The sequence below is a fragment of the Colias croceus genome, chromosome 22, assembly GCF_905220415.1.
Source record: "Colias croceus chromosome 22, ilColCroc2.1".
Classification (NCBI taxonomy): Eukaryota; Metazoa; Arthropoda; class Insecta; order Lepidoptera; family Pieridae; genus Colias; species Colias croceus.
The window spans coordinates 4,291,250-4,312,423 of record NC_059558.1 but is presented as its reverse complement, the minus strand read 5'-3'; the positions used below and the strand labels follow the sequence as shown (position 1 = coordinate 4,312,423).

Genomic DNA, 21,174 nt, shown 5'->3' with positions numbered 1-21,174 from the left:
TATTCGAACTTATCATTTATTACTTTCAGTTTTTATACAATTGATTGGTGAATAATACAAAATTATGTTTTAATAATTAGTTACTAAAATTCGTTGATAAAAGAGAATACTTCTATAGAGAATAATCTTTCGCAATTATTGTGTTCTCTTTTGTTAGTTTAATGAAATAAAATTTGAATTGAAAATTTATTTGTAAACATGACATTTTAAATTTTATGCGGATAAAAACAAGAACAATATTAAACGCGACTCTTAATATAATTTAGCATTACAGGTTTTGTTATTTAGATGAAATATTTTATAATATTGTAATAAACTTCAATAACAATTATTAGAGCTAGCGCGCAAGAGCAACTTTTGCCTCCGCAACTATTTTGTCTCTCCCATCAAATCTATAATGGGCTAGTAAGAAAGTGCGCGCACGTAGCGACGAAACTCCCCATAGAGTTGTTGGGAGAGACAAAATAGTTGCGGAAACAAAAGTTGCTTTTGCGCGCTAGCTCTATATACTATGAATGGTGTCCATGTTGCAGTCAATTTGTATTATTTTGCCTCTCACAAACGCCCTAGCACAGCCATAGTCAGTGTACCAACGCTCGGCATCTCCATTCCTTCATTCATTCCATTGCAAAACATCCACAAAGAGCCAGTTTATTTATTTTTACTATTCATTACTTTACAATAAGTTAATGTATCCTCGTAATTTTAAAATAGTAGCAACCTAATCCACCCGTTTAATGCAACAAAAAAAACTTGATTCCGAATTCCGACATAATACAAAATGCCGAGTCGTTTGTTAACATGGAAAATATACAATATGCCTGCAACATACACTTTATTAGTTTTTAGAGCAAGTTTCATATTAAAAATTCTTCAACTAATTCATGAATATTATGTGGAATTATTCATTGATTAATTTTAATAATGAATTTATTTAATGCTAGTTATTTTATCAATTGCGCGAAAAATTTCCAAGAAAAAAATTATTAAGAATATAGGTAAAACGTTCTGAAATTCATAGAAGTGGGCGTAATAAATTAAAGTAATCGGTGTACATACAGAAAAAAAAAATACCGGCCGAATTGATAACCTCCTCCTTTTTTTGAAGTCGGTTAACAAGTAAAATGTTCTGAATTTCATAGAAGTGGGCGTAATAAATTAAAGTAAATTTCTTCTATATTGTATAAACTAAAATTTATTAAATTTTTTGGTCTTGTATCACATTAAATATTCAATCTAATTCCCTATAATAGCTTTATTATGATTTATAAGAAAATTGCTCGTATGATCTTCTTGATCTAAATACTAGGTAGGTTTCCGGGAACTATCGTATAGCAGTTAACTTTTGGTATAGATATTATGCTATAATTCTCTAGAACAGTATACGGATTTTTGGTGTTAACATATTATTTGTGACTTATAGAGTTTATGATGGGCCCTTGTCACAATGGGCAGTGTTGGGCGAGTAGAGGCAATCACGATAGTGTAGAGGGCCTAAATGTCTATGATCGGCCGTTATTATAGATGTTTAGTTTTTTCATAATCGCCGTAATGGCGGCAAACATCGACGATCATTTGTTGGGCCAACGCTGCCCAATGTGTAGAGGGCCCATTAGAAGTACATCATAGTCTACAATCAGGTACATTGTAATAAAACAATTTTATTTTTGGGTCGACGATGGGGATTTTAAAAAGCTAAGCTTCCTATTTACAGAAATTATTTACATAACATTATCCTAATAATACTTTGACTAGATATTATGCTAGGTTGATATTGACGCCGGTCACGAAGTCATCCCGCAAGACTGGTAGAAGTGCTGGGTGTCTGAAACAATAGTATTTGTTAATCTTATTTAATAGGTAAATAGATGGTGATCGAAATAGTGGGTAGTGGGATCTGCACAATCCTAGCGTTTTACTTGTAATTCACATGTTCAGAACCTCTTTATTTTGATGCGTTTTTCGCCGACTATCTTATTAGTATTGCACAGCGCTTTTTGTATTTTGTACTGCTTCATATTCACGATTTTACACTGTTTCATACGATGTGAACAGTATGAGACGGTATAAAGGCATGTACTCACGCAAGCTAGAAATGCTTGCAGGGATACAGCCTCCCAATAGCTGAGCACGTTAACAATATAAAGGCGTGGACTCACTCGTGCGCGTGCTTGTGCGTGGCGGCGCGCGCGCGCGCGAGCAGCGACAGCACGGCGCGCTTAGTCGGCGAGATGGCGCCCCGCGCGCCGCCCAGCAGCGGCCGCTTGCGGGTGTGAGCACCCGACCCAACACCTGACCACAACAACAATAATATAAAGGCGTGAAGACAACAAAAAAATAGGGATGAGAACTAAGCGATACATAGGTTCTGATTATGATATAATATTAAAGTTGGAACAATATTTATACAAAAACTTTAATGAAGACATAAAAAAAAACTTTGCAAAATGATACATGGTTTTGAAAATGTGGTCATAGGGCTGATGGCAATTTAAATAGTTATTACAATTCAATATTGTGTTTATTATTTGTAACACATTAATGAATATTTAAATTACAAACCAAAATATATTTCAATTATGTAAACGGGGAAGTGATTGCAATAGGTACCGATAAAAGGAAATTGCTGTTGCCGCAGCTTGTTTCAACTATAAATGAAATTTTGATTTTATAAGAGAAGAGCGGTTTTTAGGCTTTTGGCAATCGGAGCGATTGTTCAGATTCCTATAAAGAGCCGTCGTAACAGACATTTAATTATCAAAAGACTTGAAACAGTTTGTTTTATTTTGTTGTAAAATTTTACGGAATTCAATCACTTTACCTTTACTTTTATTTTAAAAATACATATTTGGATTTATAAAATCAGGAAATTAAGTAGATTATGACTTATTGTATATTTAATGTAGTATAACTTGTGCAAAATAGTCTTTAGACACGCGGGGCTGGGCCAGTACGAGTGCTGCGTGTCGGCGGGTGTAAGTAAGAGTGACGTACCGACCTTGCGAGGCGAGGTGCACGGCGGCCGGCTTGACGTGATGCGAGTGACACGCGGGGCTGGGCCGGTACGAGTGCTGCGTGTCGGCGGGTGTAAGTAAGAGTGACGTACCGACCTTGCGAGGCGAGGTGCACGGCGGCCGGCTTGACGTGATGCGAGTGACACGCGGGGCTGGGCCGGTACGAGTGCTGCGTGTCGGCGGGTGTAAGTAAGAGCGACGTACCGACCTTGCGAGGCGAGGTGCACGGCGGCCGGCTTGACGTGATGCGATTGACACGCGGGGCTGGGCCGGTACGAGTGCTGCGTGTCGGCGGGTGTAAGTAAGAGTGACGTACCGACCTTGCGAGGCGAGGTGCACGGCGGCCGGCTTGACGCCGCGCAGCGCGGGGTGCGCGTGCAGCACGCCGCCCAGCACGGGGCTGCTCAGCCCCAGTATATCGCCGCCACCTGCCCAGTGCTCTGCGTTAGTTTGTTAGACGCAGCAATTTTAGTAATATTACTAGGCCACTAATGCATTACAATTTTACAAGATCTGAAAATTTAGTTAAATCCTGGCAGAAATCAACATGTTGTCTTAGTTCTGTTAGTTGTGTTAAATATAAAAACAGATGAAAGAATAGTCTATAAATACAGAATTTATATCAGAAAAGTCTTACCAAGTATCGAACTTTGTGTAAGTAGATGATGTGTAGGCGGTTGTTGTATAAGCCCTCCCCCGACTAATACTCCGTGGTTAGAGGGACTTGTTATCTGCAATATATTTTATCATAATAACTATCACGTACTTACTTGTTTTGATAATCGACAATGTGTGTAAATAAACGTATTCCATTAATGTAAAGATAGACGTGTCAAAACTACACCAAATAAAAGGCATAACTATTTATTTAAAAATAAAACTAGCAAGCCAAATATATTTAGGTAGTATCAGAATAATTTATACAATGGTCGGTAGAAGCCTCTGTTGTCAAACTTTAAAGTGCCCATTTATTCGGGTATCGGTGTACCTTGAAGCGACTTTGCATATAAAAATATCAATTCACCAAGAATCGTAAAGGAATACTACCAAAAGAAAGTTGAATTTAATGTGCCTATTATTTTTAAAATATTTTTATCAAGTTTGTATAAAGGATTTCTCAGATATTATAATGTACAGCATACATCAATGGAACCTTGACCATAGTTTTTAAACAACATTATGTCGTAAAAATGACACAGGCATCAAAATACTTTAGCTAAAATGGCTCTTCGAGGTAGTTCTTGAGTTTCGAAGGACCAGTAGAACAAACAAATAAGGCAAGTAAAATAAGGCTACAATACCTGATGTACGGAGACACTAGTACCTAGGGTACAATACCTGATGGTGCGGTAAATGTTCAGGGGCGGGGGTGGGCGCGGGCGGGGAGAAGTCACGCGCACTTGGGGCGTGTACCGGCAGCACGGGGGCACTCGCAAGTGACGGGGTCACTGGAGACACCGCTAGTACCTTTATAAACATTAAAAAACAAAATATTACTAATTATAATATTCTAAGCTAAAATTATAATATTCTATACTAACTTTCCGCCCGCGGTTTTGCCAGGAGATGTCGTGCATGAATTCACGTCGCTTATGTGGAACCGTCATTACAAGTATTTACTGTTTTCCGCCAATACCTAAATAACTAGTAATGTGGACGTTTGTAACCATGGTAACCTATAGTTACTATGTGATTTTAGCAGCAGCTTCTACGTCCACTGCAGGCTTCATGAACGATTGCGAATATCTTATGAATGTGGAAGACACGACTTATATTGTGAATAATCAGCGTGATATCGCGCGTGAATTCACTGCGCTAATGTGGAGCCACCATAATTTATGATGCTATTTATTGAACGTGAAACTGGCATATTGATGAATGTTAGTATTAAACGTGTTAGTGTACTAATCCATTAATAAAAGAAGACGTCTATCAAAAAATACTGAACAGATGAAATAATAATAACGATAAATACTTTACGTGTAACAGGCCCATAATATATGGGACGAATTTAATTGCAACAGTTATCCAAACAATAATTATTAATAAGCATGGAATATAAAAAGAAATTAAAGACTTAATCCTAATAACAATAAGCTAAATACATAATATTATGTATGTAAAAGCGATGAGTGAGTTTTTGAATATCATGCATTATCTTCTTAAAAGACAAACCAATAAAAAATAATAAAAAAAAAAACATGAACATAATTCATAATACCTATGTTTGTGTAATTTGTATTAATTAACAACAACTACATAACAATATATTTCATAACTATATTTTTAACCAACAATTATTTAATGACGTGGAAATCCAAATTAAATCGCAATAATATAAAATTATTAAATCGCAATTTAAATAAGTGCAATTAGACGATAATCCGATCGCATCACTTGATCTCATTTGCGTACCAATTAAATTGAACACCACCTGTCTAATTGATTTCCATCATTATCTATGATAATAATTATGTATTACTAAATAATTTAATAATAACAGGTTTGTACAACATACCTACTATACATATACGCAATAACGGCAGATTATCAGGTATCTTCTGTAGTCATTTCATGACTTAATCGCAACATTAAATAATGTTGTGTGCCGAGCACACTTGTCAGAAGTGAAACTACTTTAGGCGCGATGAGAGTGAAATTTCAAGGTCGCGTCATGGTATAATACCGTCATGTCATGGAATAAGGCGCTAATTTTGGTATCTTTGAATCTTGCTAAAGAAGTTTCACTTCTGTCTCGTGTGCTCGGCATACACACTCTTTTTTTTTAATTTCCGCATAACCATATTTTTTTTAACTTCATCAAATTATAATCATCATCATCAGTCCTAACTAAACAAACAAATCATGATGAACTATTAACATTATTTACATTTATTTGTTTAAGGAAATCATCACCATCGTCAACAGCCTTTATCTTTTTTTTCCAACAATTAGGTCTTTTACGATTTTTTGCGAGTCTCAAATTAACACAAAAGACGAAATTTGCATTGAAATAAAATTGAATAAATAAAATAAAATTCTTTACACGAATATTTAGTATAACTAATGTATTCTGTGGTATAACATAACAAAATTGAAAAAAATGTTCGTCCATCATAAAGCAATTTGGACCGTGAAAAAAGTTGTGAAATTAATTCAGTCTCCAACCAGACAATTTAAAACGTTGATTTAATAATATCTCACGCTTTTATAAGAGTTCTGGCGAAAAATAATTTAAAACAAATATTTTATTGACAATAGCATTATGTAGCGTTTTATGAACATTTCATTTTTTTTTCTCTTAACTTATACCTAAAATACAGGATTTTTTAAGAATGACAATTTGCTTCGCGTAATTTACAGTACCTATGCTTAACTATTCTGTCAGTCTTAGCGTTGTTGAGGTGTTCTATACTACTTACCTTATAGTTTTATAGCTCATTTAGGATGTTAAAATTCTGTATGAAATCTGTTGTAGGTATTATTAGTTATTACTACCTAAATATTATAAAACAAAGTCATCCGACGCGTCTGTCTGTTCGTGATAAAATCGAGAACTACTGCACCGATTTTCATTCTGTTTTAACTAATGGAAAGTTGTTCTTAAGGAAGGTTTTAATATATAATTTATTAGGTTTTAGACAAGCGAAGCCGCGGGCGGAAAGCTAGCTAAAAATAAACAATGATTTGTATTATTCGAAGCTCTTGCAATTTGCAAAGCTAACGAGTTAGCCCATTTGCGCCAACTGCATTTCTAAGAACACGCTATATTTATTATTAGAATATTTATAAGATTAAATTCCCAAAGGAACGGATATATTTCTACAAAGTCGATACTCGGAGATAGATCTGCTTTACTTGACTATAACGACACACCATCAATTTTGAATGTTATAAGGAAATACATTTTGCTATGATATTTTTAATTTTGTTTTTCTATGTTCTATTAGCGGAAATCTTTAAGTTAAACTTACAAAACCCAAATAAATCGCGTAGATATTTTTTATATTCTTATAAATAACGTGTATGATAATATGCCATCATCCTACTAATATAATAAATGCGATAGTTTGTACATTTGTTACTCTTCACTCAAAAACTGCTGAACCGACTTTCATAACCTAAAGGTGCACACACATAGAGGGTTATTTAGATTTACACATAAAATAATTGTTATTCATTTCATACGGGAACGTGAACATGGCCTATGGGGATTTTCTTTTGAATACGCGGGTGAAACTGCGGGCGAAAGGCTAAGTATTCTGAATATCAGGCTAAAATTACCTTCTGTTTAGAGTCTCGTAGAGGCAGAGTTTCTTCGCTGTTACTTCTAGAAGAATCTGTAGGAGTGGGCCGCCTCTGTTCGTTCTGTGATGATAATATCTGCATCTCCAGCATCTGCTCTTGTCTGATGTCGTCATTGTAATCCTGTTCAAGGAAGCATAATAATAATAATAAGTGAGGGCGTAGGGATGTGACGACCCCATCGCCCACGGTTGGGATATCTATTGTGTACGTGATAATAGATATTCCACCCGTGCAATCAGTCAACCCGCAGGACACATTGTGGCGGGGTGTCGGGGAGTAGCGACCCCGCGGGAACCGAGTGCTCCTGGGGGAGGCCCCTGTCTTCATCTCCGGCTTGCCTTCACCGGCCGGTCGGAGTGAAGCCTGACGAGGACAGGACCCCCACCTCTGGCTTGCCTTAACCGGCCGGCCAGAGTGGAGTCGCGAGAGCTTTTAGCTCGAAGGGTGGATGTGAAGCGTAAGTGGCGAGTGGGCACGTGATGCTGGACCCTCAGGGAGCGCGTGATCGGAGTTTAAAGTCCAGGGACGCCTCTCCACCCTTAGCTGCTCACAATATGTTGCCCCCTTGTCGCACTATTGCAGCGACTTGTTTCGGGGGCCCATACAGTGAGAGGGCGAGTCACCACCTGCCAACATATTTTTACTTTCTTTTAGTAGAAAGGCAGGTGCCATAGTTTCCCATAGTCCCCAGTACCAGTCCATTTAGCATCCCAATCCATAGCCTAATTATTAAATTTCCATACCCTGCAATAGTCCTACATCGGCCGCGGACTGCCTAGGGCTGTATTTCTATGTTGCAGTCATGGGCAGGCTGCGGCTGGTGTCCCACAACACATTAAAAGTCTCGAAAGGGCCTCTGCGTGTTGGATCCGTGTCCCCACGTAAGCCTTCCAAAGATCCGGGTACCGTCCTTCTGGTGGTACCCGAGTATTATGGAGAAGAGAAACATAATAAGTGAAAAATAAAACAATGGATAAGTAATAATGTCTAATTTATAAAAAGAGAGTTTTAAAAAAATCAGAGCGAGGGCATTTTAACACAAGTTTAACTGTATTATTTTTTGGTTAGGTTAGGTTAGGTTAGGTTTAGTTAGGCAAAATTCTATTTCTATCAAATATAATGACAACAGATATCATACAATTTACCAAACATAATTTACCTAGTGGATTTATCAAGCTCTCATTATTTCCTTATCATAATCATACAATTGAACCTTACACTATCGTATACACAAACGTGAACGTTTTTTGTCCCCGAGTTCAGCTCGAATACGTAGCACAATAGTACTAAATAATGGTTGACCAATGGAATACTCCGTTCACGTCACACGTGTTTCGATTAATTTAACCCGGAGAATAGGCAGTATCTCAAGTCATGTTCCATACAACGGCAGCACTCGAAGCATCACATTGAATTGTGTGAAACAATGAGTTTAATAGACAGGGTGATTGTGGCTACATATCTATATGTATAAGATATATGTAAGGTCGTTAGTTGTAGATGAAAAAATCATAGATAAATAAATGCAGTGCAAATTGTTTTTAATATTTGAAAGGACTCATTATAAGTAAATAAGTTGAAAATGTAAGGGAAATTGAAAAGCCCAGCTTTTCGTGATAATCACATATATCTATAACTCTACTTTCTTCTGTGTAGTGAATACGAAATCTGAAGGAAATAAAATGTAATGGATCCTATTATTATAAAATGTAGAACCTAACTATGCGAAGTACCTACTTTTTATGTTTTTTATGTTCCAGATTTTACTGAAAAATAATGCAAACTATAAAAATAATAAGCATTGCCAAACCAAGCCGACAAAGTCAGTTTGCAAGTATTTCGTTCTCAATCACAACTTAATAGAATTAGTAAGTTAGTCGCACTCCGTTAACCAAACTCGCTCTATAATAATGAATAATTAACGATAAAAGCTTTCAATTACATCAGAAGATTATTCATACGGAAGTAATAATTGAAGATACATGGCAGGCATTAATTTAATTCAACTACTCTAGCTATTAAAACAATTTTAACTGACAAATCTTCAATCGCTTCAGACCTTTCTCGTATAAAATACATCCGTATTTAATCTATACTAATATTATAAAGCTGAAGAGTTTGTTTGTTTGAACGTGCTAATCTCAGAAATATCATCAAGCTAAGACTAACAGGAACGGAGCCACGCGGGTGAAACCGCGGAGCGCAGCTAGTAAAAAATAAAGGTATGAATTTTCATCGCACAAAAGGAATCTCGAATGCACGATCATTAGAACAAATTCAACAATATTGCAGAAAACACGTCTGATTCTCAACAATAATTTGGTAGAAAGTGGCGGCAAAATTATTGTTGTAACTTATATTTGCGGGTGAATATTCCTCGGAAATATTTCGTGATACCGTATAATTTCACGTCATCACGTAGAAAATGGTAATTGTTTTGGTTTAGAATTTACATATTTTGTCTGCAATCTAGCTCTGGATTTCTGACGGCTCAATTTAGTTTTATCACAACGAAAGAATACACAACATTTTTCGTCTCAGACGTTCTAAGAATGTTTAATTATTTTCTTTTTGATGAAACCACGATTATTAAACACCTTGATATAGCTTGAGTAATTTATTCTTTTAGAATATGATAATATATTATAATGAGGGAATAAAATGAGTATGTATGATATGATAAACACCATGTTGCGAGCATTTTAAAACTGTTTTAAAACGAAGTATCTGGTAGATTTGCCCGCAGGGATATTCGCTTGGTAATCGAGTTAAAAATAGTTTTAGCTATGAGCTAATAGGTAATTCAGGCTATAATCTATTTCAGTACCAAATTTCAAAAAGATCGAGATAGCTAGTCTTAAAAGTTAATAAAATTTAAAGTTAATAAAAGTTATAAAATTTAGCCTGTTGGCTAAATGAAGCCTCCTGGTTCACGGTATCTAGGGTATACCGGAGTAATATATTTCTTTAGAGATGAATGAAACCTTGAAGAAGGACAAAGGTGACTTTGTCGCGACAGCAAAATTCTAATTTAATTTTATAGGCATGGGCTGTTTGGTGTACGTACTTTATCATGAAAATACTAGACGAGATAAATTAGTAATTTAGTATTATACAATTTCGCTTAGTAACTAGTTACCTACTTTATTAAAATTTTAATTAGTAAGAGCTTAATTTTATATCAAAAAGAGTCTATAAAAAGGCAGAATAATCGCTCAGCATATAATGTAATAAAAGCGTCGCTTTAAATTAATTTCGCGTAGTTCCATCACCACGTATGAAGGCTCATAATTTTAAGCACATGCTCCCGATTTGGTCATAAAATCATTTTATACGAAGCGCTTTACATTGTAATAAAATTGATATTAAAGTTGAATGTAAAAATAGGTTTTATAACGAATATGTTAAACATGAAATATGGTAATTGGTAACTGTACGTAGGTACAGAGGAGGTAAAATAATTTATGCTTTGGTATTAACAATAAGTTTATAAGCGAACGCACTGATCCCCACATGTTGCTATTTGCTGTCAAGTGCCCCTGCTTCAGTGTATGGAACTTACTGGCACTAGGAATCTCCTGAGCTCGGCGAGCGCGTAGGCGATGCGCGCGTGCGCCTCAGCGGGCGTCGCGAACGCGCTGATCTCCACGTGCAGCTCCTCCGACAGGTGAGAGAACTTTGGGTCACCTGACATGCGGAGTTCTTCTTCCTACAATAAATAAATAATCATCTTACCGATGTGGCGTTTCAATTGAATATCGATTTGTTTATAACCATCAAAATGTTCATGCTGAAAACTGCACGTGAAACACACTACTATTTACATTCCCAATTTATGTTTTATAACGACCGATAGTTCATCAAAATTTAAATAAATTTCTGTTTAACTGTTCGATAGGTAAGTTATAAAGCATAACTTTTAACTTGTACTACATACATATTGCCTAGCTAGTCCAACTCACATTTCGTCTATACAAGGAAAAACCGATCCCTTTTAAGCTCGATTGGGTTATAAATATCACGTGTTTTTAGTAAGACAATCCACATACAATATTTACTTTTTGTCTATCCTTCATGGATCCTCGTCCTAGAACCGCCATTTTGCACATCGTATCTTCTTGTAGACGTTTCAGCGAATTGCCTTTTGGTCCCAGTAGTTTTCCCACGAAATTGAACTGCGAACAAAATAAGTGTTTAATAAATTATCAAAAATATTTAAAGTTTGTCATTAATATGTACTTGATAGAGGAATTCATAGTAACATATGTATTCGTTTTTATATTTTAATGTTATCCTCATACAATATGCTTGTGCGTAGGTACATACTCATTACTTTATTTGCAACCATGGTAACCTATAAGAAAGCTGAAAAATAAACACATATTTTATTCAATCCAATCCAATCAATGAAGTAAAATATCACGAATAAATCGGCACGTTTCAGAACGAAAAAGTTCAACGACCTGTGACATTTGTAAAACGACCACGCTCATCAAATGTCAGCGTGGGTGAATATAACCTAAAATCTCTTATGGGCGTTAGGCGATCGCAATCACGATAGTGTAGGGGCTTTTGTAGAGGGCCTAAATGTCTATGATCGGCCGTCATTGTAGATGAGAGATTCATAATCGCCGTAATGGCGGCAAACATCGACGATCATTTGTTGGGCCAACGCTGCCCATTGTGAAGATGGTCCATCAGGAGGTTTCAAGTAAGAGTCTATGCTTAGAGCATTAAACCAAGAGTCTATGCGTTAGGCAATCACTAAAATAGACTAATGATTAACATAGGACGTTTTTATCAGGAAGATATGGCTCTGTAGCAGTAAGGAAATTCGATAACAGCAAGATATCTTTCTTCCCTTCTTTTTTTTACTGCGATTCCTGTAAATATCCAGCATGGTTTTTTTAAATACAAGTAGGTACCACATCTATACTTAATATTATAAAGCTGAAGAGTTTGTTTGTTTGTTTGAACGCGCTAATCTCAGGAACTGCTGGTCCGATTTGAAAAATTATTTCGCTGTTAGATAGCCCATTCATCGAGGCTATAGGCTTATCATCACGCTAGCGAAGCGTATTGCACGCTACGAGCGGAGCAATGCGGGTGAAACCGCGGAGCGCAGCTAGTATGACATAGAAATCCAGAATAATCTACAGAACCACGTGCAAATGGAGGTAAAGTATAAAATAGCATAAATCATGTATACGGTCGTTGGCTAGGCTAACCGCTGAGAGGAAAACAAACAGCGTGGCTTGAAGCGTAATGTACGAGAGTGGGCGGATTGTTAACTATGAAAACTGTGTTAATGGCTGAATAAGTGTATAAGCTTTCAGATGATTAATATTTCCTTCTAGCTAACTATGTATGAAAAATGTTATATTGATTAAATAATAATAAGTATATAAGTTTATGTATATGGAAGAGTCGTCTATGAAAGGATGTTAGAGCAGTTTGTTCAAAAGTAGAAAAATGTCCAACCATCATTGTAAGTATTCCATGAAAAAGTATAACATGAGTATGACGTACTATTTAATATTTGTAAATATTTCTTTCGCAATTGAGAGAAAAGCATAACAAAAATACAAACGTGAATTATGCTTACAATAATATTTATTAATACAAACTCAACTCAAATTAAAAAAATGGCTTTTGGATTAAATCTATTACAAGTGCTAGTGTAAAATATAAACGTAATGTATGTAGAGTTGCAAATAAAAGCAATCTTAAATAAAAAAGTCTGCAATCAACCGCAAATGTAAAACAAAATGGTACCTACATACAATATAAAAATAGTGCTAAGAAATTCTTACATCTGAACACAAAGACTACAAGAAAATCTATTGACCTCCTCTTTAATGTTAGTTCGTCGCTAGTAACTCCATTTTATAGAGTTTTATCACATTTGACATAAGTTTATTTTAAACTAGTGGTCCGCCCCGGCTTCGCCCGTGGTACATATTTCGCAATAAAATGTAGCCTATGTCCTTTCTCGGGTATCAAAATAACTCCATACCAAATTTCATGCAAATTGGTTCAGTAGTTTAGGCGTGATTGACAGACAGACAGACAGACAGAGTTACTTTCGCATTTATAATATTAGTATGGATAATACGTTCTAATTTCTAAGCGTTAATGCGTAATATCAATAGCTTTTTCTAACTTAAATAAATGAATAAATATTTTTGATTTTGTTTTTTGATGTTGAACTTACAATCAATCCAATGCATATTAACATAAGTATTTAAATACCGAAGTAGGCTATATGAATCAATTTCTCAAACTTGACGTGGAATCAAAATATTTTTTGCAATTGAACACGTGTAAAGATAAAAACAATAAATCTCTATATCACGATCTCTAGGTCACGCGTGAACGGCTGGACCGATTTTGATAATGACAGTAGGCCAGCAAGTATTTATACAAAAAATACCTTTGTATTAAAATGGCGCATAAACACTCACTTTGGGATGGTCTCTGACGGGCACGACCACACGCACGCACACCTTCACCGGCTTGTCGCGAGTGATGTCCAGCATTCTTCTTTCGCCGCGCCATTCACCTGAGAAGAGAATATAGATTTAAAGATTTGTATATAAAAATGAAGTAGATTTTTCTTGTTCTTTCGAAGATTGGTATAGCTTTAGGTTCTAGGAAAACACTAACGCAGTATACACCCAAGCATAATGTGACATATGTCTATAAGATACGTTATATATTACTTAATAATACTTTTCAAACGATTTGTCTTTAGTTAAATTTTAAGTAAAATTCGTAGACAGCTCAATTAATTATCAACAAAAAAAAACTGTTTTCTGTCAAACTTCATGTTTAAGAACTCATTGGTGAAAAAAAAACACCATTCAGCCTAATCAAGAGCCTAATACCCGTTTGACAGCTGTCATTTTTCCCGCCTACATCAAACACCTCTCTTGGTAAATTAATTTTTCAACGCGTCCCAAAGCACATAAAATGCGACGTAACAACATCCGCGGTTCGTGGATTTATGAAATTCTGAAACCTGTTTAATATTAATCTTTGTTTGGATTTGTGGCGGTATAAATTGAAAAATCAGGTACATTCGTGCGTTATTTCATAAAGCATAGAGGGATTTCATAATGCATCTATTATGTTCGTTTAAAAATTTCCATTTTGCGTTATTTATTCAATCATTATATTAAGAGTAAAACGATGTTGTTTCAAAATTGTTAACCACTAAAGAAAGGTCGAATAGCAAAATTTTATAACCAGCAATAGTATGGTTAAATAAAAGTAACTCGAACTTTATGATTCTAATCTTCAGTAATTATTAGTATTATAATATTATATTAGTAACTTATACCAGTATTTTTTATTATGTTTTAAAGTTTATATTGTATTTTAATGTTATTCGTGTAAAAAAAAAAAAAAATAAGCAAAAAATGTCTCTGGACTATAATCCAGAGGTGGCGCGAACACCCTGTGATGACGGGTGCCATTAAAAAAAAAAAAAAAAATCTTCAGTAATTACCGTCGTAGAATGGAAATCCAATTCATATTATGTCACATCATTATAGAAACATGAACGCAACGGATTTTTATACGGTTTGTTTTAATAGCCAGAGTGGTTCAAGAAGAATGTTTTTAAAAGCATTATATCATCACTATTTAGTATATTACCCATATAGTCGCTTTCTATGTCCCTATATCAAATTCAAATTCAAATTCAAATAATTTATTGCTTACCAACCAATTTACATATTAGTAACCTTATACAGGTATTGCAATACAATCATAATGTTATATTTAAATTACATAATATTATCTCATACAATTAAATTTGACAATAATTAGATTACAAAAATAACAAAAATAATAATGTACAATTTATATATGTCCGGAATTACACAATTACATTTAGTTTAGTTTCAATTACATTTATTAGGTACTAGCTTCCGCCCGCGACTCTATGTATGCTTAAATCTTTAATACTATCTACGGATTTTAATGCTTTTTTTAATTAAGAATGATTCTCGGGGAAGGGGTTAGTAGTATATAATTTACTAGCTGTGCTCCGCGGTTTCTATCTAGCACCGAAATAATTCTTCAAATCGGACCAGTAGTTCCCGAGATTAGCACGTTCAAACAAACAAACTCTTCAGCTTTATAATATAAGATAAAGTATCAGTATATATTAAGTATTCAGATAAGTATAAGTATATATTAGATAATAGATTAAGTAATTTTAGATACATAATAATTTATTTAGTTTGGACAAATCTAGCGAAGTTACGGATTCAAAACTTGTATGCTAATAAAACAGCAATTATTTCGAACGCAAATAACCCAAAGCATGTTTCAAATTAACGGGTATTTGTGTAAATCGAAGAATTAGTAAAACTGGCTCACTGAACGCAATTAGCCCGAACCGCTAATTCCTCGAGGGAATGCTAAGCTAGTTGTCCATTAATCACTAAAATTGATAGTATTGCTCAATGTAGAATATATGGATGTAAAGAGGGACTAATAAATATTGATTGATTTGGTTAATGATTAATGTGATGAATAAGGAAGGGAACATTTTGGTTATTACGTGAAGGCTTGGTGAAGGCATACTACGCTAATATCTATAGCTACTTATATGTCTGTCGCCGTCATCTGGTTGAATCTGCTACTTGATTGAATGACTAGCGCATTCATTGAATGACTAAAGGACTCCGGCCTGCGACATTTTTTTGGCTGAATAATTGCCTGCAATGGTGGTATGAACTATGAACGCATTGGCAAATTTTCAAGAGAAATTCAAGAAAGAAAAAACTAAAGAAATTTTACCAAAAATAAATTTCACTTTTTTGGCGAGATCTGGGAGAGGTCTGCGTTCAGCAGTGGACGGGAATAGGCTGATGTGATGATGATGATGATGATGAAATTTCAATTTTTAATTTTTAGATATCTTCTAAAAGTGAAAATCTTCGATTACAAATGTATGTTTTGACAACATGGACTTCCAGGACATGTTAGTATCAATATTAAAGATCAATTTTGCCAAGCGGCAGATTGCATCGAACGCAAGTTGCAATCAAAACCAAAATTGGAACCAATATTTAGGCAGATGAAACAAACGTTGGTCGAAACAAGACCTCTATTTGATGGACATCGTCTTGTGGCCGGTCCCCAAATCTACTCAAATAGCAGATCGGTTACAGAATCAAATATTTAAGCCTCTTTTGTTAGTTTAAGTCAGGAACGGCAGCGGAGAGATATGGTAGAACATTTTCTAGAGAATTTGTAAATAGGCAATAGGCGAAGGGTTTAAGTCAAGAACGTCAGCGGAGAGATATTATGAACATGTTCGATGTAATAGGCGATATTATTAAATTTAAGATGACAGTGGAAAGAGGTGCGGTGAATTGAATTTGTGACGTTGTAGGGAGATCTCTGAATCTACCGAATCTATTGTAAAATTATTTTGCAATAGAAAGTCACCGGTCAACCCGGGTAGAGCCGAAACAAGTGGCTAGTTATTTAACAATTGTTTTATAAAAAAATAAGAAAAAAAAATACACTACACTTTACCTATTCATATTATACTCACAGATAAAATAGATAACATAACTCACAGATAAAATAGGATAATTTGAATCAAGCGAGGTTAGCTCCGAATACTTCTTCACCACAGAGGTTTATCTAGTTTCAAACTTGTTGGGATATTTAATCAAACGATACACGCAGGGATTAACTTTCCGTGGATTTGTATTGAGTTGCTGGCCAAATATGTTTAGAAGTAAACAAATTTATCAAACTTATTGGTCCTACGGAATATGTGACGATAAATCTTATTATTGGTTCGTTGAATGATAAGTGCTTTCAATTTGCGGAAATAAATAAATTTACGCGTCTGAATAATACCATTTTTATACGTCTTATTCCATACGAATACATTTTTGAATATTGTATAATTATAATTAATCGAATATGAGTTTCATTGTACTGTTTGCTTGTGAAGTTGATTCAGTTAACATCCGTACTAGTACATACTCGTTTAACTGTTATTTATAGTTTTTCTTAAGTTTAGATAGCATTTTTTTTTAATTAGACATAAGAATTTGGTCTATATACTTAAGGTAAACGCGAACGAAGTAGCAGGTTTCAGCTAGTAACAATATCAGTATGATCTTACATGTTTATTGTCAGCCATTAAATCTATTGGAAACCTGCTTGCACCACTTGAAAGGTATAATAAAACATATATAACTCTCAAATGGTGCAATAAACATAAGGTTTGTTCTGTATACTTATCCTTTGGGAATAGTCAAACTTCGCTCCAGTATCTGATAACAAGAAAATATTTGTTTCTGGAAATATAATATTAAGATTTTTATTCATTTAAGGAAAATGTTAACAAGCGCTATATTTTATTATATAAATTATGTTCTTTCAATCTGTACGTTTATTTCAACATGGAAATTGCATTGAATGCCTAACGTTGATTTTTTCAGGAATTAAGTAGGCCTAAATCAAGTATCAGTTTCTAGAGCTTTTGCAAATTACTTTCGTGAATTAATCCCTCTATAATTTTCACTAATGTCAATGAATATGTAATGTTAATTTTGCTGTTGTAGCAGGATGTATAATGTATATATATATATATATTGTGTAACGAACAAATGCTTATTTATTTAAATAGGTGCGAGAAATCTTCTTTATGTAATTATTTCTAAGTATATACATACATGTTGTTATTACCAACTTCTTCCAAAAACACTAACAGTTATAATGAGATAAATTCACGTCAAAGTTTACAAAACTTGCGGGGCGTACACACAGGAAGCCATTTAAGCCGAGTGGCCACAACGTTGTAACTAGTTAGTACTAGTTACCGTCAGTTGGAGCCGGTTCAAACTGGACAAAGTTGGTACAAGTTGATGTATGCACGCCTTTATACTCGATTCGTGGATCTGCTTACTGATTATTGGCGAGCGTAGTTTTAAGTTTTTAAATGAATCTCTTGTGAGGGAAGTTAAATTCAATTGGACTTTTCGTAGAGGAAAGGAAATCTTTTCTTTTCAACATTGATGATAATTAGAAAACTTACGAATCTGGTAAAATATATGTACCAACTCTATTATTATTAACATGGCTATTATTGGCTGGATTCTCGAAGGATCCTGTAGAAGAATATTATTATTATAGGCTGATGATGAAAAGCAGGCGAGTCGTTTATATAGTGCTATTGATTATAATATTATTTATTTATTTATTTATATATAGCTATTGAAATTTCTAATGCAAATTAAATCGTATCAGGAAGGCACAGACTCCTGAAATACAGTGAGAGCTATATTGGGAGCCTGGGATCTATATTTTGATGTAAGGAACCTTGTTCAATAAATGATTTTTACCTTTGATTTTATTTGTACCTAGCTTTCATATTCACGTTATTTATATTATATAGTTATATACGAGAAAAAATATAATCTGTGCAAAAAATAATTAATTTGTCCTTGCATTCGGCCTTTGTAACAATTTTATTGCTGCATTAATAAATTTCCATAAAGTAATAAAGTGTATTTCGCAAAATTCACTTTTAAATAAAAACAGACCAAAGTTTCCCCAGAATTTTATTGCACATTCGAAATGAAATACAAAATGAACGCGTCAGCGATTCTTGTAATGGAAAACTTTAATGAAAATTGAAATCAGATTTTATAAACGGTATTTATAACCATTTTTATACTAAAATAACGGGTTTTAACCTATTGAGCCCCGAGCGGCCCGATCGGACCACGACACAATAAATTTTCTATTGTGTCTGTGATTCCAGGGGCTGAGTTATTACGACGTGTTTCAAATAAATATTTATTTAATATACCTCCTAGCTGCCCCGGCAAACGTGATTCTACCCTATTGTTCCTTTTACGTTTTTCTCTCCATTAGAATTTTCCTAGTAACAAAAACTTAAAAAAAATAAGTGGAATTGGTCGAGCAGTTCTCGAGTTTCGCTGAGCAACACATTGCTATTTGAACATAGAATCTAAATTTATAGTATTATATACAATTTCTAATTTCTTCCCAGCAATTTATTTATTTTAACTTAAAAAATGGTCACACAAATAAATTGAAATAACGCCTCCAAGGTCCAGATGACAATTTAGATAAATTATGCGAGACCGCCAGTCGAAATTGTGATTAATGGACCCCAAAAATATGTCTTAAGGAAACCGTTTTTCATCAACTAAACCTTTTATAATAAAACGCACGGGTTGACCTTTTTGCTGTGATTCGAAAGCAAACGAGCAGACGTGCCAAATTATGGTAAGCATTGTGGATTATAATTCACTATGCGTGTACTCCGGTTTCAATCGGAATTGTAAGTAAAGAAAAATAAATGGTGGGTACTTCGCTATAAGATAAATGACATTTGACATCTACGAACGCATAGAACCTGCGAAGGAAGGTAGAATAAAAGCGAGTAAACTGAACTTATAAAAATGTGTTAAAACAGTCTCATAATATTATATTCTTAACAGATAAGTAGGTGAGCCTTCTGCGAGACATTTATTTTTCTTCGCCCTGTCTCCGAATCGTCAAACGTTCAAACTTGATTTTAATTATATCAAAAGTTCGCTACATTAAACTGTACTTATATCTACAGAAAACAGAAGACAATTCGTTTTACAATTTTCCACACGATTCATTGAAATAGCTCAGTGTAATGGAACGATGGTATCGAGAATCTGATCGCCAAGAAGTTGGATCTACTCCAAATTATCCAATAGCATTTATTACTTATTTGTAACTGAAACTCGATAACGCTTTTCCTTTAAATTCTTTGAGACTATTCTTCTTTTGTGGACTTTACGGTTGTGTTAGACTTTCTTTGTCGATTTTTAGAGGCAGCAATGCTATAAGTACAATACAGTAATTGAAAAGTGGTGACTTTTAATGTCTACAACACGTAAAATATAATCTAAAAAGTCTGTGTATTTTAGAGTTCTTAAATATCAGGGGTTTTCTTAGCATAGTATAGGAAAAGTAATCATAATTTAAAAAGACATATCCTACAAGTAGGTATAATATTCAATTTCTAATGGGTTTTTGTAAACCTAAAGTCTAATAAGAAATAATTTTCTTTTTTAAACAAAACTAACATAAGTAACTCGTAGGAATCTAAAATAAAATTAGGTACCTATTAGTAATTATATAAAATAAAGATCATCATTTTTATATGAAACATGATAATGAGTAATAACAGCAACTCCAAACTATGACATGACTATCTCACGCTTCTTCTTCAGTCTTATCATTTCATTGTCAGTTCTAAGTCCGTGTTTCATTACACTAGATTCCGACAAAACATTGGGCAAGGTTCTGTCTTTTAGACAATACTAACAAACTTCCTCTTATCTGTCTTGGCTAAGGGACTTGGGATTTCAGTATTCAAATTTACGCGAATCTTCATGGACTCGAACCTAGAGTACTGCCAATTTATGGTGCTTCTATTTGAATATCAAATTCTAATGCCGTCAAGTTAAGGTTGGAAAATATTAGCGGGTTCTGTAGATTTACTGTATATGCTATTATTGTAAACAATGAGTGAGAATGGATGTTTGTTATTGTTAAACGCAAGCTGATTAAAATTTAGGACATATAAAAATATAATATACCAAAAGGCAAGTCTGATTTTTGTTTGTAACAAATGCTCCAGTAGGTAATAAATTTGGAGCATCGACATTTCGAATTAATAGGTACTTATAGGAAATCAAACGTGGTAAAGTATATAATAATTAAATTACTTTAACTTATGAAGTTAAAGTAATAGTAGTAAGTAGTTATGTTAAAGTAAAAGTATATGATTATAAATTATTTCTTA

The 21,174-nt window shown here is 34.3% G+C and overlaps 1 protein-coding gene across 1 annotated transcript in view; it reads right to left on the bottom strand.

Annotated features, from left to right (window-relative positions):
- Positions 1–408: 408 nt before the first annotated feature.
- Positions 409–21,174, bottom strand: part of LOC123701865 (KH domain-containing, RNA-binding, signal transduction-associated protein 2-like) — a 66,204-nt gene continuing 45,438 nt past the window's right edge. Inside the window, exons 3-10 of the mRNA XM_045649448.1 lie at positions 13,787–13,884; positions 11,381–11,497; positions 10,885–11,031; positions 7,299–7,442; positions 4,353–4,481; positions 3,652–3,745; positions 2,160–2,292; positions 409–1,825 (exon numbers count right to left, since the gene is read on the bottom strand). Coding sequence (XP_045505404.1) covers positions 1,759–1,825; positions 2,160–2,292; positions 3,652–3,745; positions 4,353–4,481; positions 7,299–7,442; positions 10,885–11,031; positions 11,381–11,497; positions 13,787–13,884 — 929 coding nt within the window. The 3' untranslated portion in view covers positions 409–1,758. The remainder of the gene's footprint in view (positions 1,826–2,159; positions 2,293–3,651; positions 3,746–4,352; positions 4,482–7,298; positions 7,443–10,884; positions 11,032–11,380; positions 11,498–13,786; positions 13,885–21,174) is intronic.